Raw genomic sequence first — 27,595 nt, 5'->3', positions numbered from 1 at the left:
ATGTTCAACCATTTTCATATTAGTGGTACTGGAAGTTTTATCTGATACAGGCACCATGTCACGGTGGCCAAAATAAAAACGGTGAACGCATATGCAAAATCTTTTGCAACAACGCATTTTTTAGTTTTTAAAGATCTATCGAACGAGGTATCAGCGTATCACTCACCTCATATTTTCATTGAAAATTTTAAAGTTGTGCCCTGGGCCCCCATGAAGGGTGGCCCTAGGATCACCGGATATTATTGGACGTTCCTCATGCTATTTTCTTGTTTCTCTTTTTATTCTCTTCGTTATTAGTGGTAGTGGACGTTTTATCTGATACAAACACCAATTCTCGGCGGCCATTTTGAATACAGTGACCGATATGAAAAATCTTTTGCCACAACGCTGTTTAGTGTTTAGAGATCTATCAAACAAGGTATCACTCGATCCATGTTTCCATTCAAAATTTTAAAGTTGTGCCCTGGACCCCCTTGAAGGGCGGCCCTGGGTTCACTTCGACAACAACATTCGATGTGCTCCTTGGCATTTCCTATTTGTGTTTTTGTTTGGTTCAATTATGCTCAACCGTTTTCGAGATATTTCCGTGGAAAGATTAACATGGGTCACCCTATATAAATAAAAAGACCTAAAGTAAATTTCGATCTAAGTGCCATTTTCTGAAGTTTCGAGTTATAACCGGAATGATGGTCTATGAGCCAAGCCAGTTTAAGTAAATTCAGATTTAAGCGCCAAACCTGTGCATAGTAGTCCATATCATTGCCAATAGAATGCGTGAAGTGTATGTATACGCCACAAATTCTCGAGGAAAAACATCATTATCTCAAAACTGTTCAAATAGCACTTAGATCTTAATTTACTTCAGATCTTGATATATATATATATATATATATATATATATATATATATATATATATATATATATATATATATATATAAGGTCATGAACTTCCTCCCGCTAGTGATTATGCATAGTAGCCAGGAGATTTTTGTACCACGCCCTACCAAAGCATCGAATATGGAATTAAGACAACTTCTAAGATTGTGTTAAATTTTCAAGATCTGCGCACCATCTAAATGAGTGTTGTAACCTAATGTTGTAAGCAGTTGGATGTATTGGATGTATAGTGCGTTCAGTGATATATCTCTAAGTTCTCTGTGTGTATATAATTCTGTGTATAGTATATACACATTGAATGATCGCTACATGAAGGACAGTTAACTAATAGCTGGTTGGTTCACCTTTGCGAGCAATCACAGCATCCAAACGTCCAGTAACAGATTCTACAAAGCGCTGAACATCTTGTAAGTTCACATCAAGCTATAACTATTGTAGGAGCTTCTCCAATTGGTTCACATTTAGGGGAGGTGAGGAAGCACTTCCAGCATGTCTCATACATGTTCAATGACGTTATAGTCTGGCGAGTTTGGAGATCAGGATAGTGTTGAGAACTCATCGTCTTATTCCCGTAACTATTCTGTGGCCGATGACATGTTGCATTATTCCACTGGAATATACTGGGAATGGACAAAAATATGGAAATACCTGGTATCAAACAACATTAGCGTCTGAATGGTAGGTGTCACTGTGGTCATCAGCATATCCTGTGAGTTATACAACCTGGCCAATCGAACAGATGGACCCGTTATAGTTCAGCGACCGGTCCGTGCAGGTTATTGTGAATCGTATCTGAGCTGACGGAGTTTTAAAGAGAGCAAATTGTGTTTGCGCGTATGGTGGGAGCTTCCGTGACGAAAGTAGCGGAAATGGTTGGTGTATCAAGAGGCACAGTCTCGGAGATCGTGACTGCCTGAGAGTGCTCCGAGGAAACCGCATCAGCGAAGCACCAGTGTGGACGCAAGTGTGTGTTGCGTGACAGAGACAGACGAAGAGTAATTGGAGTGTGACCAAGCAGATCACCAAGGAGCCAAAAGTGATAGCTGAGCTGTATACAGTGCTTACAAACCCTGTTAGCGTGAAAACAGTCAGAAGAGAACTCTACGAGCAGGGTATTTATGGCAGATCTGGAATTCCCCAACCACTATTGACTGTTGACCATGCTGCTATGCGGAGACAGTGGTGCAACGTCCATACTGCTCCATACAAACTGGACAATAGAGCAGTGGAAGGCTGTCATCTGGTCGGATGAGTTTTCCTTTATATTGTTTTCTAACTACTGGCCGACTTTGCGTGTGGAGAACGCTAGTATAAGTGTACAATACAGACTGTCTGTTACCAAGAGTGAATCATGACGGTGGTTCAATTATGATTTGCACAGCCATATGGTGATGTTATGCTGGACTCATCATCACCCTGCATGAACATTTTACTGCGTAACCATTTTGAGTGACCAGCTGCATCCCATGGTGCGAATTTTGTTCCAAGATGGTAATGTCGTGTTTCAAAATGACAGAGCCCCTGTTCATACAGTTCACATCGTCCAGGACTGGTTTGATGAGCACAAAACTGAAGTGTCACATCTGCCGTGGGCTCCACAATCACCAGACCTCAATATCATTGAGTCTTTGTGGTCAATTTTGGAGGCCAATGTGCGAACCCACTATCACCGTCTACAAAAACTTGCAGCTGCTTTGGTGGAATAATGGTACAATGTCCCTTTGACAACCACACGTGGTTTGTGTTTCTCAATTCCCCGTCGACTGCAAGCTATTCTCCGTGCCAAAGGTAGTCCTACTCGCTATTAATAAAGGTAATACGCAAATTTTCAGGTGTTTTATTATTTTTGTCCATCCCTTGTACTGTAGCACTGTTATGAGAAAGCTCGGCTTGGGGTGTGGGTCCAAATGATCAGCTAATAAATTGAGATACCTTTAGCCATTCGAAGTTTGGTGAATGATGACTAATGTCTCTAAGTAATGCCAGGAGATCGCTAACCCAGGTAGTGACACCACCGCCGCTGGCTTGTTGAAGTCCTATGGTGCAACCCGGGGATAGTATTCATGATGTTTACTTTAGATTCGAACTCGTCCATCGGCATGATTCAGTAAAATCCGTGACTCAACGCTCTATGCAACGTTCTTCCATTGTCCATAGTCCCATGACACATCGCTTTTGCCGATGAGAGTTGAGCTTATCGTTTTGTCACAGGTACTCATGTTGGTCTACGACTATGATACCTCAGCTGATGTTCTGTACGTCATATGTTAACTGACGAAATTGATCGAATTGACTCACTGTTGTAGTGGTGAGTTAATTTCTCTATTGAAACACGTGTGCTGAGACATAATTCGCACTACTCATCACTCACCTTTTGCATTTACCGCAGGTGTTGAGGGGTCAAAATAAAATAGATGTTATTTTCTTCAAAACGATTGTAACGAGTTTTTCATCGTTCTTAAATCAATATTTCACTAAAAACCCTATAGTATAGTATAAGCCGTTTCTCGAAAAAAAATCAAAAGTGCTGGTGTTTCCTTGGGGTGAGTTTTTCTCGAATTATTTTTTCAAAAATGACTCATGCAATTTTGTTCATATTTCATTAAGTAGTAGTTTCATTAACCAATATGCAATATAAAACAAATCATTTTTTCATTTAAGGGGTATTTTACTCTTGGAAGTTAGCTTATGCAATTTTGTTCTTTCTTAAGTAAATGTTCCATTAAATAACCTAGATCTACAACATGGTAAAAATTCACGGACAATTTTGTCAAAAGCGACTCAGTCAATTTTGTTCATATTTCGTAAGTAAATGTTTCATTAACAAACCGATTACATCGTATAAATCATTTTCATTTAAAAGGTCACTAGGAGTAGTTTATCCTTGAGGGTGAGTTTTCTGGACAAATTTCTCAAAAATGACTATTGTTATTTAGTTAATATCCTGTAAATAAATGTTCAGTTAAGAAATCTAGAACATGGTGTAAATCATTTTTAAAAAAATAAGTGGTAGTTTGCTATTGGGTACAGTTTTCGTGTCGTGTTGTTTCGTCCCAATCCCACATGTCGTATCGTTTCGTCCCAAGCAGCATTTCATCTCAGTAGCGTTTCGTTCCAATTCCGCGAGCACTAAGCTTAGGTTTCGGCCCACTTGATCGAGTAGCGTTTCGTCCAGTAGTTAAAAACACACACTTTCCCTCTCCCTCTCTCTCTCTCTCTCTCTCTCTCTCACACACACACACACATTGTTTAAGTTTACAGTGCGATAAGGCCCATTGTTAACACAACTGTGTGCCCTCTTTTATTGACACCTCTCTGACAGAGGTGCGCCTACCGTATAAGTTTCACATACGAAAGGGCGCCGTGGACCTGAGCGGTTAATTCATGGATTATTTTCTAAAAAAAAAATATATAAACTAAAAACCCAACTGAATTACCGCACTCAGCCTTAAAACTTAAGGCCTAATCCAAAAAATAAAATTGCAGCCAGGACTTTGTCACTTATTAAATGATATTTCAATACTCCTATCAAAACTTCGTCCAATATTTTCATATGTTAGTCCTAACGGCTTTTCTTTCTCTTAAATCCATGTGGATTATGTGACAGACATTTCTTAAAAACTTGACAACGTCTGCTGAATTTTCCAGTTACTCAGTTGCACTTACAATTCTGTCGTCCATCGAAACATACTTTTTCTTCCTTCTCACTCCTTTCAAAACCATCCTCATAATCTTTGCATCTAAACGTTGTACTTCTTTTCTTCAAGAATACAACCAAATCTTTCACTCAGGGGTATGGTTTACCCACAACTCAGTTTATGCGATGGTTCCAATCTGCTACAGCGTTTTTGCTCGGTGTCGTCTTTGTAGCAGTTCCATATGCCAACTGATATTTGTGGATTTTCCAATCATTGGTCAACAAAGTAGTTGAAAAATTCAGTGAGTTTGTCGTGGTCTTCTGAGGTACCAATTTAAGTTTCACGAATTACTGATTGATCGACGTGTGAGTCATCACCTGTGTGTCGCTGGGACGAAACTCTACTCATTTTCTTCTTCACTAATCAATAAAAATAGCTCGAGACGAACTGCTACGGATTTGCATTGGGATGAAACACTACTACATCGGGACGAAATGCTACGGATTTTGGCTTGGGACGAAACCCTACAAAATCCTGTTTTCCTCGGTAGGAAATTTTCCAAAAAAGTCATATAAATTTGTCCATGTTTCATTCATAAAAGTTTCAGTAATAACTACAACTTGATTTGATTTCAATTTAAGAAATGAGTTTCTGAAAGTCTAATGAATGGCACGTACCCTTTATTCCAGTACTTTTGTTTGGCCTCAGTAAGCAGCTAAATTTCTTTCCTTCTGCTTTTGACGTCACAAGGAACAGCGACGACAATGCCACTCTATTTCAATCTTGCTCGAATCTGATTGGCTTTTAGGGTCTATATAAATAGCCTTTATAACTCGAATTTCAAAGCAGAATATAGGAGGAATTATTATTTATTACTTGTGATATTAAAATCCTTGAAAGCAATAAATAGTTTATTCAATAACATTGTGGGAAGTACAGGAAATAATTGCACAACGCGGATTTGGCTCTAACTCAGTTTTCATTATCTACCTATAGCTGTAACTACCCATCGTCATCAGGTCTTAATTGAAAACCTGGCTAAAATGAGTAGGCACAGGTCATTTCCAGTCTTAATTGACAAACAAGATAAAAAGAGAGAAGAATATCCTTAAAGAATTTCTCTATAAACATACAATTGCCCATGTATTTATCCAGTAATATTATGTAAACCCGCATAATACAGAGTTAACGTGAGTTGCATACTCTCAAGGCGTTCTTAGAAATAAACAGAGAAGAAACATGTTTAATATTTGACCTCTCCGACCCTCCCCCGGAGCCGAAAATTAAAAAAAAAAAAAATGGTATATTACGCTATTAGATCTGGTAAAATATCTATCTGTGTAGCAATTTTTTCCCTTTTTATGTGAAATCCTGATGAAACACATACACATACATTATATTATTATTATTATTATTATTATTATTATTATTATTATTATTATTATTATTATTATTATTATTATTATTATTATTATTATTATTATTATTTTACTATTACCTTCAAGTTCATTGATTTTAGCTTCCGAAATATCGTGTTTCTTTGTTCTAAAAGCTATCCGTCTGATGTCACGTTCGGATTTTAGCCACCGCAATCTTGCTTGTTCTCTCTTCTCTGCTAGTTTAGTGCATTCCTGCTGAAACCATGGTTTGTTACTACTTATTACTGCATGTCCCAATTTTTCTTTTGCTGAAATTTTAATGCTATTTCTGGTTTCAAACCAAGAATCCTCAACACTAGTGCACTACGAACCTTATAAAACCGAGAATCTATTCGAAACTTCAATCTGGTATTTTTCTCTCACCTGGTTCTCCTCTTATTGCTATAAATTAAACCTCAACGTTTTCAGATGTTAAATATTTGCTTTATTCAACGATAATCTCTTTCTTATAATTGCTGCTACCAGGTATCGATCAGTCACTCACAGTCATCTTCTATGAACGACCGAGCATCAATTATGCTAGACTGTCTTCTTCTGTCTACTGAAACGTGATCAATTTGATTATGTGCTTTTCCATCTGGTGAGGTTCAGGTATATTTATGAACGTCGCGTGTGGGAACTTTGTACTCTTGACGATAAGGTTTCTGGGTGTTGCCAAGTTCACGAGTTTAACGCCATTGTCATTACTTTCCTTATGAAGACTTTCATTCCCTATAATCGGTTTGAAAATACCCTCTCGTCCTACCTTCGCGTTAAAATCCCCTAATGGGATTTTCATATGGTACCACGGAAGTTGATCAAATACCCGTTCTACTTCTTTTTAAAAACTGTCTTCTATATCGTCTTCCTTTATTTTGTTGGGACATGTACATTTAAAAGAATAATATCACACCACCGACCCTTAAGAGTAATAAAAGAAAGTCTATCATTAACAAATTCAACTTCTTTAATTGCTGGTATTATTCGTTTGTGAACGAAAAGCCCCGTTATATATATATATATATATATATATATATATATATATATATATATATATATATATATATATATATATATATATATATATATAACTCACTCGGTACAGATTTTAACGCTACTACACTATAAGGACTTCCATGTTTTAAATCTCATATCCATTTTACTCTGCTGAGTTCGTGCCAAGTTATCAGTCTTGGTCCGAGGCTTTTGTGAATGTTTGTGAACAACTGACTTCTGTTACGAAATGAGTTTGTTAGGCTCACACCAAACCTCCAAGCTGAAGGACCATCCCTTGTCGTCTATCCGCGACTGCTCATTTAGTATATTCGCAGTTAACCTCGACATCTAGAGGTTTTCTCCTTCATTTGCAACAAATGAACAAATTGTAATGAAAACGAAGGATAACCATTTCTCCAGTCTAAGATGAATCTTTATTGCTTGGAGTGTTTTGCCCAATGAACATCTATATCACTGACATTATAATTAATTGTTTATGTAATGTACTTGCGTACTACATACTATATGCAAGAAGAAACAAAACACTGATCATACATTAGAAACTTCAACCGGAAGTAGGCTCAAATCTTTCAAACGGTGCGAGATGTTGAAAAAATAATAAAAAATCTCCCCTTTATGGTACTCCTTGCCTATTTTTATCGAGACGTCTTTCACTTGTGTCTGTAAAGAGACATGTACAGATGTGAGAAATGACGAGATTCATGCTCATATGTGAATGATGCGCTGTATAGAGAGCGCACATTCAGCTAGTAGGTAATAAATAACTTACCTCCAACACTATTACATTAGAGTTAATGGAAGCTAAAAAATCTTCAAATAGTTTGTAGAACTGTATAAAGCAAGGTATTCTTATAAAATCACTATCTTCAAAAAGATTGAGAAAATTATACACAAGAATATCATTATTACCACGTACGCACACCGACAAAATGAGAATTCATATTCATCTATACTACTCTTAAGCAACATAAGTAAACATTGTTGCGTCAGAGCGTGTGGTATGAAAATGTTTTGTTTATGTTTTTATGAGAACATCAAATAGAATGATTGGCATTTGAAGCTCGATTTAGCCAAATAAGAAACACTAATAAGGTTAACAACGAAAAAGCACTAATAGAAACAAATAAATAGCCAACTAATAATATAACGAAAGCACTGGCAAAGCAAGTAAACACAAGCAACTTAAACATTAACAGAAATGACATTGACATATTAAAAAGAAGCAGAATGATATGTGTTCGAAGATATTTCTTTGAATTGAAAAAGAAATAAATAATAAAAATAAAATATGAAGATAATAAACACTAGGCCTACTAACTTTTTACCTTGTGTGTGTGTGTGTTAAGTGATCTACGTAAAGGCCATATATGACCAATCTTGATGTTAAATATACGTTTATTATGAATATGCCTCCTGGATACCATGACTATAATATTCAGATATATTTTAAGGAAAACTCTTAGAGGAATATTTTGTTACTAGGTGTGCACATTTTGGATGCCTTTTTAGATTAGGTAGTCTATTTAGATATTTTCTTGGAAATTATTAAATATGGACAAACATATTGGGCCTTATGCAAAGTCGTTTTGACGAATGGTTAGCGTGATACTAAAGGGCTGACTACTGCAGAAAACATATGTTAGTCGAACTCTTTAGTATGGGACTAATAACGCTCCAGAACAACTCTGCATAAGGACCATTATTTTTATCGAAGTTAAAATGTATGAATTCATTATTTGGGTATATAAAAAATAAAAATATTACTCTGCGCGGGAACCGAACTCTCGACCTCTAATTCCGCAGCCCAGTAAGCCAACTTTTTGGGCACAGAGTACAATACCAGAAGGTAACATTTTCGTAACGTTAATGAGAACGTTTTGCCGCCTCCTTTTTTCTTTGTGTCTACTTAAACGCCATCTGTGAAGGCACTATTTTTAATTTTGGGTCAAATCATTGTCACTTTTTCTGGATAATCCAAATGTGCAATAAAATGGGGGTTCCTAGTTACTCCCCGTAACCCCGAAGGTGGTGGGGATAGGGGATTGCGTTTGGTATCATTGGATAGCTTTTTCAAAACCACTTAACACGGGTTACCTTTGTTTTGCTGATCTGTATATTCACTGGCGTCTCTGACATGTAAAATTTGGGGTGGGACATCGAAGAAAGTGGTTAAAATGGTTCTACCTAGCCCAACCTATTTATTATCTTCAATTCCATTTGTTACCTTTCTGTTTACCTTCACGGATCCCCTAAGGTATATCAAGAACTCTGATATTTCTATAATCGTTCCACCGCCTGAATAATATATTCCAAATAAATATTATTATTTATTTATTTGTTATTCTGTCGTTGGTAAATAAATTAAATTAGAATGAAATATTGAATATTTTGTACTTCAAAATATTAGACCCCCTCGCCCCCCGCCAGAGACGCCTATGTGTATATAGTGATGGGTAAATTCCCGGGAATATATTTTTCGGGAATATTCCCTGGGAATATTCCCGGGAAGATTCCCAAAATGGGAATTTATCCGGGAATTTATGTTTAATCAAAAAGAAAATTGCATTCTATTACTATATTATGATTTCAAAGTTGAATTAATTTTTATATCACAGCATATTATTACTGTAGTCCACAGAGGATTCTTTAAAATGTATATTCTGAACGGTACTATGTTATTTTATTAACACTTTATTATATTTAGAGAGTACGCATAAATGTATATTTATTTATAATATGTTCTTTCAATTAAATATGTGTGAAAAAATTATATAGTAACAGTTTAAATTTATATGTAAGTGGATTTGCTCAACTTGATATTATGAAAACATTAAATTTATAAATGTTATGAAGCAATTAGATTCGGTAAATGCTGGAAGATATTTGGTCTAGGAATTAATTCGTGCGGTTTTACAAAAGATGGCGTAACTAGCTTATTGTCCCATAGTTTCGTTGATCCAAACATGCGTTGAAAACTACTGTCATTGAGCATCTTGTTTAGTATATGTCAGTTGCTTGAAGCGGAAACAACAACATTTTTTATTCAACTGAAAATGGCGCATTTTGTGCCTGATAAAGTGTTTTTGCGGGGAGTTATTCTTCATTGCTTTAACATGAAGAAAAGTGCTACCGCAAGTCATCATATTTTAGTGGAAGTGTTTGGTGACCATACTCTAGCTGAGCGAACGTGTCAGAAGTGGTTTGCACGGTTTAAAGGTGGTGATTTCAGCTTGGAAGACCAAAAGCAATTTGGACAGCCAAAAGAATTTGAAGATGAAGAATTGAGAGCATTGCTTGATCAGGATTCGTGTCAAACGCAGGACGTACTTGCAGAAGCATTTGGAGTTGAGCAAACAACAGTTTCCAAACGTCTCAAAGCCATAGGAATGATTCAAAAGATGTCTTATTGGGCTTCACATGAATTGAAAAGAAAGACGTTGAAAGAAGAAAAACCGTTTGCGAATTGCTGCTTCAAAGACAGAAAAGGAAGGGATTTTTGTATCGAATTGTAACTGGTGATGAGAAGTGGATTCATTACGAGAATCCTAAACGAAAAAAGGCCTGGGTGAAGCAAGGTGAACCAGGTCCTTCACAACCGAAACGAGATATTCATTGTGCAAAGGTTATGCTGTATATATGGTGGGATTTGAAACGTGTGGTGTACTATGAACTTCTGAAACTTGGTGAAACTATTAATGGACACCGCTATCGACTACAATTAATGCGTTTGAAGCAAGCTCTGGCCTGAAAACGACCAGAATGGAATAACAGGCATAATAAACTTATTTATCAAGATGATAACGCTCGACCACATGTCGCAAAACCGGTCAAAACCTATTTGGAAAATGTCGGATGGAAAGTGTTACTCCACCCGCCATATTCACCAGACACTGCTCCGTCTGACTACTATTTGATCGATTGCATGAATAACGATTTGATTGGACAGCGGTTCACTTCTTCAGAAAATATCGAAAAATGGATCTTTGATTAGATTGCGTCAAAAGATGAGGAATTCTTTTGACACGGAATCCGTAAATTGCCTGAAAGATGGGAGAAAGTAGTGGCTAGCGATGGACAATATTTTTGTTAACGTATTCATTTACTTTGTTTTTGAAATAAAGCTTCAATTTTTATTAAAAACCGCACGAATTAATTCCTAGACCAAATACATGTCTCACCAATTTATCAAAATTTGCGCACACATATTTATGTTCACAAAATTTGCAAGATACTTACTTATCTTTATATTTTAGCACGAAACATTGCCATACACGACCTTTCAATCTACATATTCCTCGTAATTCCATACGTTAATTAACATGTAAAAGTAGTCCAAGTACCATTTCAGAAATTCGAGCCAGAGAGAGGAGACAGACCGACGTCTATTACTAATGGTGGTTCAGGGTTTATTAATAATACTTCATCTCTTATTCTACATAATTCTAAATTACTTTACAAAATGGTTCCTTTTCATCATTTGTAAATTAGTACTTTGCTAATTTTGGCTGCTCTTTAGCATTGGGGGCCAGCTTTTGCACCTACTTTTTTGCAATATTCTATTCCGATGCGATTGTTTTATGGTTTCATACGTTAAATTACGTTGCCAACATTAAATTCAGACAGAATTGCAGAGCGAGCGTTAGCGAATTAAGGAGGGTTAGAGCTCCGTATGGCACGTTCTTTTCTATATTCGTTACTAATAATTCACTTTCTTTTCTCACATAAATCACTTCCACTTACCTTTCCGTTTTGTATAAATCCCCATCTGCCCTAAACAAATTGTGTTCGATAATTTCTTGACTACTTGAACACCACTATCAACTCATTTCTTCCATAAATCATCCTACTTTTTGCTAATTTTGGCCCCCCAATACTAAACGATTACCTTACTTTTTATTGCAAATGGAAATGGAACTTAAAAAATCATATTATTAATTATATAAAGTATCGTCAAATATTTTTAAATGTTTTAACCTCCAAACTCTTTAAAACCTGGAAGTAAATCATAATATATTAAAATAAAGTAATTAGTCATATGGTTCTTATAATTTGGAAGATAAAGTAAAGAAATTGAAATAAATTCCTTCCCGGGAATTTATAGGCCAGGGAAAAAACCCGGGAATATTCCCATTTTTAAATTCCTTCCCACCGGGAATATTCCCACTGCCCATCACTATGTGTATATTTCGCGAGATATTAAACCGTTCCGGGACTTTTTCCTCACCCACACACACACACACACACACACACACATATATATATATATATATATATATATATATATATATATATATATATATATATATATATATATAGTTTCCTATACCTTTCCTCTCTTTTAGGATTTCTTTGTCCCTTTATTTTCTTTGTCTGCCTTCAACTCCCTGTCCTCTTCTTTCATTGTTACCTTTTAGAATTTTAGTCAAAATTTCCTGGTCAACCTTGATCAAATGTGTTTTTCTCGTCCGAGAATTCCGACAAGATGAAGCAGTTCGTGGTTTCTCTGGATTTAGATACAATTTTTAAAGTATATCAACTACTTCAGCTTGAAAAGATAAATTATGAACAGACAGAATTGCTTTGTATCAACGTTTAGAAATATAATGAGTGATAGCTGCCATTAAAAAATTGAAACAACAATGATTTGGAAAAGAACAATGGACTGTCTGTTTCCGTGGGGAACACTTAAATGGTTTCTTCAGGTTAGTCTTCAGAAGGATATGAATATTGACGAATTTGCATTTACAGCCATTCCGAGGGAATACAAAGTTTGGTTTACTGGTCTTTGTGGATGTGGAAAGAATCTTTACCACCTGTAACGATACTTTATCTTAAAATACTTAAGTAAGACAGCTTTATGGTTGTCGTTCCTATAGTGTCAACTAATATAAGTAGGTCTATGCAGACTATTTTATACTAACACAGTACAAAGGCGATATACGTATACCCTTTATTATAGCATCCTTTTTCCTTGCAAACTGCTCCTAAAGTCCTAAACCTGCTTATTACTTTACGTGTAAGATAATAATAATAATAATAATAATAATAATAATAATAATAATAATAATAATAATAATAATTGATTCGACTACAAGGGGAATATTCTCCGGGAATAACGAATGTAACAATTGCACTTCGCAGCAGCAAAAAGTACTATTGTGCTGCCAAAATGTCTTGAGCCGTGACAAAAATGCGAACTAAAGCTCACACCCTCACACATCCACGCGTTGAGCCAATAAGAGTTCAGCTGTTGCTAAGCGAGAGAAAGCAAGTGGAATTCCTTCAGCCGATAGCAGCGCTTGCTACGGAAGACTAGGGATCAAGTCAATGTGGCATATTTAGCTGATCGAGATGTAATTTAGCACAGAGATGATACTAAGAAGTGACAGGTCTGAAAGGACGCTACTGATTATAGGTTAGGGGATGGTTAATACATCCCCCCTAAATAAACTGTAACTCATACATAGATGGCCACCTACATGTGTGAATATCAAAATGTTCCACCTCTTTTACTGAATTGAATGATATATAGCTTAGTTTAGCTCAAGTCTATAATGACCCATATACAGAAGAAAACACGTAGTTTATTCTTGGAGGTGAGTTATTTTCAGGTTTCTTGTGTTAGTAAATACATTTATATCAGTGCATAATGTACTAATCCTACTCACACAGGTAAGTTTGAAATAATAATAATAATAATAATAAAACTACATATTTTGTAGGAAGTGTGTTACGTTCTGGTGAGTGTTATACTTGGAAACAAAATTCAGGGCATTTTAATATGAGAAATTTATTTTTTATTTAATTTACAACTTATTATGAAAATATAACATTAGAAAAATATTTATTTGATCTTGATAATTATTATTAGCAATTAAGTTGTTCAGATGGGGAGTTTCGAGGTATCGTTACCCAGTGAAAAGGGTTACCCAGTTACCCAGTATATAAGTCTTCTTTCATTTAAATAAGAATAGTGTATAAGGTAATTTCAGTGGTATATAAGAAAATGAATTTTAATATCAAGGTTTTACTTTATAAATATGACCGCGGGATTAGTCCGTTTGAAGCTCTCAAAAATTTTCACCTTTTAAATAACAGTCAAGATTTGTAATAGTTGTAATAGCGGACGATGAGGCAGGAAATACAAATATATTGTTATTGAAGACGTTCATTTATTATTATTTGCAATTTTCAGAACCTACTTCGTTCAAAATTTCATAATTTTAAACATCCAATGCTGTAATGACTAGATAAGGATACAGCACCCTGGTTTTACCATACTACTCGCGGTACTCGTATCACCGTGGGTAGTTTCTCCACTATAGAGGCTTGCAAGTACAAATACATTACAGAAATACTGCTGATATTCCTCGACATACACTTTCACAAACCCTGGTTCATTTTCAATATTTTTAACAAGAGCACGGAATTGTTCTGTTTATTATATGACACAACATGTATCAACGTCCTCAAGAATGCGCTGGATTGTTTTCTACTGGAGAAACAGTGACAAAGTTCAAGAACGCATGGTCTCAATTCATTAGAATTTAATAACTAAGTTGTGTTAGAAACAACGTGCTTCCATATCTCACTGACTTATTTCTTCTTCATTTTTGTTTTGAAGGATAATAGGATTTAAGAAAGTTTTGTGATAGAGAAAATTTCTAGACTTTCAACGGATTTATACATTTCAAGTCAGTACTTTTTGATTGACGTCTTTCAATCCATTCGTCCGATACTCTAGTTTTGTTTTGTTTTAATGTGATTCTTCAACTTTTTTCTTTTACAGTTTTCTCCTACCCTCAAATACGGATAGTTTATTGCAGGGTGATTAATATACAAAAATTTACAACGTTGTCGAAAACGTTTATAGCGATTGTACCTAAATTGATATTCCATCAATAGTCGTACAACATGGTGTAAGTCATTTGTTTGGGTAAATCTTGAAGATTGTACTGTAGGTTACTATGTATGAGATTGAATTTCTGTAAAAATCCCATTGAGGTGATTTTGTTCATGTTATATAAATCAATATTTCGTCAACCACATAATTCAATGTATATCATATCTCGACTAGAATTGAGAACAAACATACAGACCACTCATTTAAGCCTCCTTTTTCTTTCTTAAATTAAACAATGTTTTAGTTATTACTAAAATATTTATTGATATCACAAGAATAAAATTATAATAAGCATTCTCGGAAAACTACCTAGGTAAGTCCGAAGGAAACTCACTTTGAAGAAGAAATTATTCTTTCTAGACATTTTCAAAGAAATGGCTTGCTCATGCCGTATTATAGGGTTGTTAAAATAATATTTAGTGGGAGGCACAGTGGCTGAGTGGGGGAGCGCTTACCCCTGGTGCGTTGGATCCCTGGTTCAATCCCCGGCCAAGTAAATTTGTGGTAGACAACTTCGTATCTGTTGGCTTTGTCTCGATACTCCCGTTTCCTTCCACGTTCTCGTTTCACCAATCCTTCCATTATCATTCACTAGTCTTAATCATCATCTCTCTTGGCCTAAAGAGCATAATCGTAGGACGTTAAACTGAAAGATTTTTTTAGAAAACATTATTTCTCATTATCTTCATTGTCATCTATTATCTTCATAATTGGCCTGCTCATCGCACTGCAAGACATATGGCGGATTCAGTACGCAAGAGAAGCAAGTCCATTTACGGTCATTTTGGACACAATAATAATAATAATAATAATAATAATAATAATAATAATAATAATAATAATAATAATAACATTGTTAATTTTTACATAGACTTCAGCACACCGTACAAACGTTATGTCTCACTTTCTCACAAGTTTAGTAATTGGACTTGATTCCCTTGTGCTCTGAATGCCCCATATTACAAAGTAATATTTTGAAAGATGTACAAATTTCTGCTCTCAGAATAGTCACTGACTGTAATGTCCTGACGAGCAAGTAGAAACTTACTAATGTTCCTTAAACACTTTAAATTATCGCTCATCGTAATTTTTCTCAATGTCAAACTGATTTCTCACAGATCAAAACGGTAGATTTCCTGTAAAAAATTTTTTAGTCTTGAATTTTCCACTCATTTCTAAATACCTTCCTAATATAAAAATATAGTAAGATAATTCTCTCTCACCTAACAGATGATGATTTGCGTAATGTAACGGAAAGAACTAGGTCGTCCAAAAATGATTTTTCTCAGTCAGTCAAAAGATTTTTTGTTAAGTTGAGACTGTTATATCAAATTCGTAAATAGATTCCATTACATCGAAATCGTTTGGGTTTCCTCATAGCGTCGCTAAATAAGTTGTTCTGTAATTGAGACTTATCTATATTTCCACCCAAAGGCAATAAATTGAGCTAATTTAGTGGAAATCCAGAGAAAAATCTTAATTATTTTCTTTCTCGAATTTTTTTCAAAGGTATTCCTAAATGATTTCTTTTAAACTTAAAACTAGCTAAATTGCTTGTTTCTGCCTGAAAACGAAGGATTCACTCAAGGGTGCCGATTTCTCAAAATTTTTTTTAGGGGTGGGGGGGGGGGGCAATCAGATCCAGACGGCATATATATGAAGATTTTAAGACAAATTTCATTCAAATTATGTAAAATATTGTATATTCACAAATGCAATGAGGGGGCCCACATGAGTTTTGGGGGGCCCGGGCTCCCCCAGGATCGGCGTCCTTGGATTCACTCAAATCAATAGAGGAGGAATTTTTTCCACAATCGATAAACTCATATTCGTTTCGTAGTGGTCTACAGAGCATAATCTGTCTCATTGATTGTGCTTCATACAACTATGTACAGAATGAGCCTAATTTTAACCATACTTATTTTATGTATACTTAATAATTCATTAAATATGAGATTGCTCCATTAGTAATTTCATTGACATGACTAGTAAAATATCATAGTAAATATTTATAGATTCTCCATAGTAATATGCCAATCCGAAAACATCGTACTGTCTACTTCCAAAAGTTAGGTCTAAATGTAAGAGTTGTCAAATATTATATAATTTTCACATCTAAATGTCCTGTATTTTCATATAAAAATACACTGAGATTATATACAAATTAAATAATCTTTTTAACATTTGTAAATCACTTTAACACATTATTTACATAAAACTCACAGATATAAGTAATACACATATATAATTTTGGACCTTCCGCAATTCAAAACATTCTTCTTTTATAATCTCGATTGAATGGGTGGAAACTATAACAAGTACATACATTTTATTTCCGAGAAAAACGTGTTTAAAATTGGCCAATCCCATAAGTTTGTTAAGAAAAGTTCAATTATATACGGTCACATACATGACAAATAACATTGTTCTCCTTAGATCCTTTGTCACATGATCTTCCTGGCATGTAGTCATCATTTATGAACTCACTTCAATTTTGAACAAAATATTACTTATACCTCAATGTTCCCCTCCCTCATTTAATTGAGGTATTATATCCTCAGGTGCAGACTTAGGTGCCTGCCATATACTTCATTAAGTAATGTCAACTGCTATAATTGTGTTTTTATCGTAGTAATTTATAAGAATGTAAAGTTGATTGAAATAAAGAACGATAATTAAATACGAGTATGACCGGTGAATTTATAACATATCCAAACGTATCCGTAAACAGTGAAAGTTCACACATTAATCTCGACTTCAATATCTTCTTGGAATATTAATGTAGTATATTAATATTTCCGGACCTATTTTACGTCATCACGCTTTTTGCTCAATAGTACAACTTTCACATTCGAAACAAAATCATTAATACTTTAGAAATTATAAATAGTATTTAATTTTTCTTCAATTTATCTTTTCTTCTTAACAATCTCCAAACAAAGCGAATACTTACAAATACTAGGGCAAATACAATGACTACAATTAGTAAAACAAAAGCAATGACATCTAAAAGGAAGTATTGGTACCAATACAAATCTAATGCAGCAACTCGTAAATGCTTGGCACCCTTGTGCCGGATTACATATTCTGTCCAGAAGATGGCTCTCTCAAGTGGCGACTCTGGTTGGTCTTTAAATATGGCTGATAAACGTTGGACGTTTTCGGTGCAACTGTAAAAAATCAGTAACAGTTATTAATTTATTATTATTTTATCTTTTAGCCTATACAGTTTCATTTTAAAGTTTATTCTGATTATGATAGTTGTACTGGTAAGTTATTATCAACTACTATCAAATTATTTATTCAAGAAGGGATTTACAAAACGTTAAACAGTAGAAACAAAAATACAATTGTCTCGTCAATGATACCAATGGAACTTCCTGTATTCTTTTAAGAGGAAAAGTGCATAAACGAATGCAGTGTATTGTACATACAATGTACGGTCAAATTTTCGATAAATCAGTTTACAATTGATTTTTTGTTTCAAAGAAGGCTAAAATTATATTTTCTAGTTTGCTGAAAGCAGCTTAGTTCCAGAGTAACGTTTCATTCTACAGTTCTACTTACCAACTGACCACTGGCGCCAATCCCGGAGGGATGAGGGGGATGTCCTCTCCGATCTTGGAACTGCGGGGGCTGTCCCCCCCAATAATCCGATTTGAAATGTGCTTTTTGGGGAAAAAATGATGATTTGTGTCCGATCACCACAAAGAAAAGTGAGATGAAATTGATGTTCCCCCAGAATAAGCCTCAAATCTGCCCGCCTCCCAATGTTGAAGACAACTCTACTCCCTGGTCCTCCATAGCATTGTTTTTCAACTTCACAAATATTTTGAGCATCGCTTAACAAAAAAAAAAAATCTTACGTGCCCCCCCCCCCCGTCCCCAATGTTGAAGAGAGATTTGCGCCGCTGCAACTGACGAAAGAACAAACCTCGTCTGACATACGAAATATCTTATTTTCGAAGAATGTGTGAACTGAAATGTAATTTTAGTAAAATATAATATTGATATAATCCACACTAATCCACGAGGAGAGCGAATTGTCAAAATATACCGTTTATTCCGTCGACTGATAGTTATTTGGGGGAAATATAAGTTTACAAGATTTATTTTTACGGAGGCAGGTGCTATATAGTACGTCAATAAGAACTATTAATAGTACAATGTCACCGAAGTTTATTGTGTTAACGTTGGACTAACATTTGACAGAGAATATGGGGCCATTTTGGGTAAATTTTACTATGTCTGCTCCAGCTGGTATCCTTATTCAAACAAGAAATTACACTGGATTAATTTTAACAAAATGGGTCCAAACTTCCCTAACACTAAGATAACCCGAACGTACGCTATTCTATACCCATTAAAAGTGTCCTACTTATCGATGTGCAGCTGGAGCGTATATTACAAAATTTACCCTCCATTTTCTTATGTGTTTATACTATGAATTTGTTGTTGCTAAAAGTGCAGTGTTCCTTCTAATTTAAGCCAGAATCATATTTGTTCTGATGTTTAATTACTGATCGTTAGTTTTTTCCTCTCTCAAAGGATTGAAGCAAACCAATTATTGAAGTTAATAATGGAATAGTCTCTATCGAAGAAACGAATTGCGTATTGAATTATCTATCATATAGAATCATTGATAAATGATCAATTCTCGTCAACGATTGAAACAATTAAAGACCGCAACAAAGTCAAAATTATCAACAATATAAATGACTAGAAATTCGTACCTATAATAATACATATAATACTAGGATATCATGCATACATAATAATGGGATACTCCGCGGTGATCCTTCAAGATTTCCACCAAATTCGAGTTTCGTATAACAGACTCACATAAATGCCAAAGTCACATAGTAGAAGGATTTCATTCTATAATTCGCGCCTTAACTACCTGAGACCCGAGTTTGTTTGGTTGACAGTTCGAACATGGAATAACTGATTTCCTGAAAATATTCAAACTTCTAAATACAAAATAAAAATGAGTTATTAACGTACATTTTACTTAATGTACATTTTCATTTAACTTGACTTATTTGAGGGTGTAACGGATGTTATATTTAATAATAAATCATTTAAGCTTTACTCAACAAATATTAATGTTTACTTCATGCAATAAACACAATCCAAAAGTACGTTTATTTCTCAGCATTGTGGTTACTTAATACCTACACAATTTTGTTTCTTCAGCCCATTGCATTGGCTTATATCGGGAAGTTTTCTTTTTCTTTTTCTAAAATTAATACAAATTTAAATGGTTTGATTTTACCTATTCTTATTCTTGGTATATTTAAATGTCTCTTATTTCCTAGAAATGTATTTATACATTATATAAATACAATATTATTACGCGCCTGATATATTTCTGAAGACAATAAGATTGCGAACTAATTTTGTGGTTTACACTGGTTTACACGTAGTGTCGTACACATTGACGGGTTGCCAGAGGTATTGCTTTTATGTGAAATTTTTCACAACTTAATTTTATTGAAGAAACTTGTAACGTTAAAGCGAAATAAGAGATTATGACTAAAGGTTTAACAAGAGCAAGGGATTTAAATCCTGCTTGCCAACTATAGGTATTAGACATTTATTAGACATCACAATTTGTAATTTGTAATGATTGTCACTTTCATCATATGGACCGTGACTGTACTTGATATCGAATTGCAGTTAAACCAAGATTAATTTAAATTGCTGATAGTTACAGATGTAGAGACATCAATTACCTTTAGTATTCACACCAATCACATGTATTAGGAAAACAGGGTAAAAGTTAATGCTATCACCCGAGTTCAATAACTACGTAACAATTAGCCTAGTCTACCTTTCATTTTGAATTAAGCAGAATAGCAAGCTGGTGGATGACCCTTACAAACATTAAATATTATTAAAGTAACTGACATGATTATCTGGAAAAGTTACTGAACCATCTAGCGTTATACAACAACTAATATTGCACATAGTATTAATACATGAAATATCAATAACAACATCTGGCATAAAAGCCTTCGGTTCTGATAAGGAACTTAATTGACTGTAATTAAGTACAATAAATAGAAATCAAGAACAACATCCAACTTACGTGATCCTTTCCATTTCTAATACACCAAAGTATACAGTATGTTGGTTTCTCGAACGTTATCGTGATAAAGACTATACGCAATGAACAAATGAACAGAACAATTTGAACTGAACAGAATGAACCCTTTGGTCTAATCACGAGTGGCTTTTATATACCTCATATTTTCATTCTCTTATCCTTTTCGGCCAGGGCTTTCCTAGGCAGAAAAAGTTGTAGGTCTGTGGCGTATATCAGGAAGTCCGTCTTTCACTTTCGAAACAAATATATTTGGTAACTAATTATTTTTCTTATACAAATGTTTGGTTGTTTTTAGTTTGCTGGTACCCTTCACCAATTGTATGTAAACAATCCTAACAATAGTTTTTCTGTTCGGATTGAATGTAATTGTGAACAAGCTGATGACATTTTTGTGAATAAAGTTATAATATTGATTTCTTGAAAATTTCGATTTAGTCTCTGCATTCATGTAATAAAAGTCTACATGAAAAATAGTATTAACACGCTTACAGAGTAGGGCTGTTCACTATAAAAAAACAATACTTTATTTCCAATAAGCGTAAATGGGTTGTGCTGGGTTTCGGTTCTACAGGGTGTCCAATATACAATGCAACCCGGATTTTGATATATATTAGAACTTTCGAACCTGAAACGGTACACAAATAATGGTTATACCAAATTGAAGCTTTGTTCATGCATATATTTTTAAAGTATCTTTTGCTGCACTGAAACATCAGCAGTGTTGCCAATTCAGAGTGTTAATTTATGAAAACTACGATTTACCCTAGTTCCCCTTTATACAGGGTTCATCCGATTAGTTATCGCTGCAAATGAAAAATTCTTTTTTCTCCTCCATAGTTTCCAAGCTACACCAACTAAACAAACTGAAAATTAACGACAGAACATCCATATGTATGAGTTATGAGTGAATTTACATGTTTTTTTTTTTAATGATTGACACCTTCGGTTACATCTGGCAATACTGTGTAGTTTCTAGTTTACTTCAATCGTTGCTTCCTAGTTTAAAAATATATGCATGAACAAAATTTCATTTTGGTATAACCATTATTTGTGTATCGCTTCAGGTTCAAAAGTTCTACTACTTCAAACTCCGGGTGTGATTGTATATTGGTCACCCTGTAGAATAGGAAACTATATTCAGTAAATAAACAACAAAAGATTCCAAGAGAGGGATCGAGAGAGATTTTCTGATAAGAACGGTTTCAGGCTCGGTACTGAAACCAATCTTTTGAGGAAATCGTTTTGAGCTTGTAAACTGAAATTGATTTGCTGAGAGAATTGAAATTGAATTCTGATTCTGGAACCGAAATCGATGTTGGGGTGGAAGCTAAACTACAGAGAATACAGAAACAGCTTCTGTAACAAAATCACTGTTGGTCTTTCCCTCGCGCTATCAATGTACACTCATGTCCAAAATGATTGTCGCATATCTATAACTGTCTTCTTGTAAGAATATAATTTGATAATGATTTTGCAGGATACTTTTAATACTGACACTATGTGTATAATCGGGAAATGTATATTTGTGGTAAATTGCATAGGAAAAGAATTATAAATATGAAAATTAGAATAAGTAAAACAAACTGTTGTTAAATGGACAAGAAAGTTTTATTTTCGTTTTATTGTTCTTATTTACTGCTCTTTTGACATCAAATTTGCCACATACATGTCTTTGCCGACTATACACATACTAACATTATAAGAAATACCGGGCAAATTCGTTATCAAATTATATTCCTATAACGACATATTTATAAACATGCGACAATAATTTTGGACATGAGTGTACATTGTCTCAACATCGTTAGCAGCTTGTGATAATCTTGAGCTAACGATATTTGCATATAATGATGTTAAAATATATTTCTGGTGTGTTGTGGAAACACGGGATCATGGTTTTCGGTTTTGTGTACAGAATCGATATGTCAAAATATATTTAGGGCTTTCTTTCCGCGGGACTGGAACCTAAAACATTAACAACCCTGTCTGCAATATATGACCGGAGTTACACGCACACAAAATATTGCACCCATCTTATTATGAACATAATTTCACAAACTTGAATATAAGTTATATATTATCAACAAATTTATAAGCAATTATATGTTTACCAAAATTAGTAACTACAAATACAACAGCTAAGATTTTTCATAATTAATAAGGGACGAAGGTTCTAGTCACTGTACAATGCAAAAGCAGCTGTAAACTACATCCAAATAAATTCCAAGAAAATCCAAATAAAGCTCATAGAAGATTTAGTCAAAGATCAAGACGCAAATGAAAACCTTAAACGTGAGCTAATGGCCCTTTGAAAAAAAAAAACAAAAAAACTGCATGTCACAGAATGTACACCCTCCATTCCAAAAGAAACCGAACGTTTTTAAAAAAACAAGAAAGCAATGTACATTTTGGAACAAATCATTTTTATTAATCAATGTATTCCCCTTCTGCATCGATACACATATTTGCACGCTCCAACAAGTTGTCAAACGACTTCTCCATGTCCTTTATTGGAATGGTCTTTAGGACGGCGGTCGTCGCTTTCTCAATGGCATCAATCGATGCGTGCCACTTTCCTTTCATCGCCAAATGCAGTTTCGGGAACAGATAGAAATCTCACGGAGCGAGATCTGGTGAATAGGGCGGATGATGTAACCGAATAATGTGATTTTTTTACCAAAAATTCAGTTACAAGTCGCGAACTATGTGATGGTGCATTATCGTCCAAAAGAGTCCAACTGCCGATTTCGCGATATTCGGGCCGAATACGACGAATTCTTGCCAGCAAACGCTTCATGACGCCCAAGTAAAACTCTCCAGTGACTGTCTGGCCGGGCTGAACAAATTCTTTGTGGATAATTCCTTTTGAATCGTAAAAACAAATCAGCATCACCTTAACTTTTGACTTCACCAAGCGACTTTTTTCGGGTGTTTCTTCATCCGGCGCTCTCCATTCAGCACTTTGCCGCTTTGTTTCGGGCTCATATTCAAAATACCACGTCTCGTCACCAGTTACAATCGATTTCAAGAAGTTTCGATTCTGCCGAGCACTTTTAACGATGTCTTTGCAATGCGCAATTCGATCAACTTTTTGGTCTTCGGTGAGTTTGTGTGGTACAAACCGCGAATTAACCTTCTTAAGGCCCAAAACTTCGGTCAAAATGCGGTATGCGGTTGTTTGAGGAATGCCTAATTCCATTTCAATAACTTTCACCGACGATTTTTTGTTATGTTTGATGAATTCACGCACTTTTTCGATGTTTTCTTCCGATAATCCGGTTCTGGGACGGCCTGATATTTCGTCATCATCCAGCGTCTCTCTACCCGATTTGAATCGCCTGAACCACTCGTAAACTTGCGTACGGGATAGACACTCATCACCATATGCATTTTGTAGCATTTGGTGCGTTTCACTAAAAGTTTTACCCAGTTTAACACAAAACTCAATTGCAGCTCGTTGTTTGAAACTCATTTTCCGACCGATGTACACAACACACTGACAGTTGAAACGCAATAACTTTGTTGCCGTGCTCCAAATGTCATGACATTTATACCAGTTGTCAATGAGGGACTACGCCATCTACCGGTAAAATATTACAACAGATGGCACTAGTGGTACTATTTGTTTTCAAAAGTTCGGTTTCTTTTGGAATGGAGGGTGTACAACTCACAATTGACGTCACATACTAAAACACAACAACCACGACCGACAAAATAGTTAAAGGCTAGATACTTCTTCCATTAAGGAATATAAATTGGTATATAACTGTGACTTGACACCCTCACGGAAAGAACGAGTACTAGCACCTGATAATATGAACTCTCTTCAACTCCTCAAAATATATATTGCTTTTTTTTTTTATCTATATTTATAGGCATTTTCGTCGTTAGAGGATGGGATGGATGGGACATGTCCCACATAATAATTCTCTGTAGCATGTCTAAGTCTGCTGACTGGGCAGTATTTTAGATAAATTCATAAATTTAAGAACGATAGTGTTGATGTATCTCACACTGTTACAGGGACGGCGCCAGGAACGCTTGATGGGGTGGGCGGAAAGAGGCGGACCTAGTTCCTGGGTGGGCGGACAATGAAAATGAGAACTGGGCAATTTAAACATTTTTTCACAATAATTAAGTTTCAATTTTTATAGTCTTTAGTTAGCTAAGGCTCAGACCGAAATTGGGGAGAAACAAGGATGTGGAAAACAGCTGTCTTGGCCTTATAAAAGGTACAATTCCGGCATTCGCCTGGTGGGACTGGAGAAATGCAGGACTTAGGATGGGCTATAGGCTCGACCTACAGAATTCCGCGTGGCAGACACACTACCTCTACTTCCAGTTTTTTTTTCTTTTTTTAAGCAATAATAACGGTGTGTACTGTGTAGTCGATGAAGTTCAAGATAGCTTTAACTCCTCTCCCTCCAAGAATGTACATGAATGCATAGAAGTGAAAGAAGGTTCCAACAACACACACTAACAGATAATACTCTACTTTTCGTTAATAACATAAAATACACAACAAGTAGGTAAAGTAAACCAAGGATAAAATAGGCTACTGCAAACATTTTTATCTTTGAGGGATTTATTACAAGAAAGCAAGAGACAAAAAGTATAAATCAGTATATTCAGAAGCAATACTGTCATCTTCGCTCTCTCCAGCATCTAGTTCATTTTCACTTTCTTCGTAATCGAACACTTCAAATTGAGAATCCTGGTTGTCACATGTATTTGTATTTTTGTCTTTTTCTCTATTGAAGAAGAATTATCACTAACGTCAACGGATTGAAAATCGCGTTTCTTTGAACACAAGAAAGACACTGAGCCTGAGAAGAGATCGCTGATAAGTTTTTTCGACATATTAGCTGAACAAGCACCGAACACCGAGACTTCTGAACGCAATAGAGATCAACTCAACAATGCTGTAATAAGGTTTTTTTTTTTTTTCAAATCTGTTTAATGCCACACGGATAAGACATGTAATAATTGGTACATTGCTGTAAACAATTGCAAGTTGCAACCCTTTTATAAGAAGCTATCGCGCCGACACAAAGCACTATTCCCCTCCCTCTCTTTCTGAAATGAGACAATAGACAATACTGGCCACCTGTCCATTATTTAGTCGGCTTTTTAAAATATACTTTTTTTTTTTCAGTGCAGCACATACAAACACTGGCGTTTCAATAGCACGATTGTGTATGTGTGTGTTAAACTTTAATTCAATTATCACGACTTTTGTCATCATTATATTACTATAAGTATCTGTCTTAAAATAATTGTTCATTGCAGAGTTAAACAGAGTCCTAGAACCTACCTATTGCTTTTGAAGTATAGGATGTCACCTTCAGTGCCAGATTTACGTATAAGCTTGGGGGCCCCAAAAAAATTTAAAGAAAAATGGCTGTAGTCATTTCCAAATAATATGAAAAAGCAAGCAAGATAAAACGCACATACAACAACGGTTTTCTGTACTATTATGTATTAAGCTCTCATGAAGCAAGTAATAGGGCCCTGTTTTCCAAACCGCCTGCAATGGGATCTCTGTTGCCCAGCCCCGCTTATAATGGAGCTCTCGTTTCCCAACTCCGCTTGTAATGGGGATCTTGTTTCAGAGCCCCATTTGTAATCGGGACCCTATTTTACAGCCATTACACTTAACTATTTTAATAAGACTTCACAGCATAAGTGATACAGTATCTTGTATGCGGATAGAACTCTAGTACTACCCTTTCACGTACTGTTTGGAATTCGACAAGAAATTGAGTCTGGTAACAGTGGATGCATTAGAAGAAGACATGAAACGACAAGCTGGCGAAATAATAGTAAAATATATTGGAATTACAGCCCTAAGCGGCAATAATCTTTATATCGCGAAATTATAGATATTTCGCTGTACGTAAGTATGAAAAGTAGTGTGCAGAAGTATTTTCATAACTTTCAGAACTTGGCACTGATTTTCAAAGTGATCTATAGAGTTGAGTTGATTTTGAATTTAATGTCCGTTTCAGCAGCGAGGCTATATGAGACGGAATCTACTGATTAACGTGGAATCCGAACCACATGAGCTCTCTCCAGGAATCGAACCCGGGTCTCCCACTCCAAACGTGCGTACGCTAACCGCTTAGCCACGGAGGAGCTCATATAGTGATCTATAGAGTGCAATAATGGATCACTAATGGCAGGGGCGGATCCAGGGGGCGATCGCCCCCAGAATTGAATATTTTTTATTTTAAAAATAAAACCAATCCTAAGAATTTTCACCTTTGTATTATAAACGTAAAATAAAACCTATTGACTTCGAGCGACTGCCTCTCCAAACATTCAGAATGGATCCGCCGCTGACTAAAGGAAAGGATAGGAGCACGAATCATAGTGATTTCATCCATTCGTTATAGGCATATGAGTCGTTCGTTTGTATATTTTAACAGTATTTTATGTATTGTTACGTTCAGAACTGCCCGAATTTACGTTGTGTAAGTTAGTATGCAGCAGACTGAATGCATTAGGTTATCGGCACTAGTTACGACATAGCAAGGCAAGGTACCAACATATTTTCACGTCGCAGTAAAAAGATGCTACCTACATTTATAGGACTTATAATAATTTTATTGC

General features: G+C 35.3%; 1 protein-coding gene across 3 annotated transcripts in view; it reads right to left on the bottom strand.

Moving 5' to 3' along the window:
- Nucleotides 1-16,980: 16,980 nt before the first annotated feature.
- Nucleotides 16,981-27,595, bottom strand: part of LOC145664256 (UDP-glycosyltransferase UGT5-like) — a 59,946-nt gene continuing 49,331 nt past the window's right edge. For all 3 annotated transcript variants that reach the window (XM_081730760.1, XM_081730762.1, XM_081730761.1), the window contains exon 5: nt 16,981-18,044. In XM_081730760.1, the coding sequence (XP_081586886.1) occupies nt 17,768-18,044 (277 nt within the window). In that variant the 3' untranslated portion in view covers nt 16,981-17,767. The remainder of the gene's footprint in view (nt 18,045-27,595) is intronic.

The sequence above is a fragment of the Thermobia domestica genome, chromosome 11, assembly GCF_964235325.1.
Source record: "Thermobia domestica chromosome 11, izTheDome1.hap1.1, whole genome shotgun sequence".
NCBI lineage: Eukaryota > Metazoa > Arthropoda > Insecta > Zygentoma > Lepismatidae > Thermobia > Thermobia domestica.
This window is presented reverse-complemented; position numbering and strand designations above follow the sequence as displayed.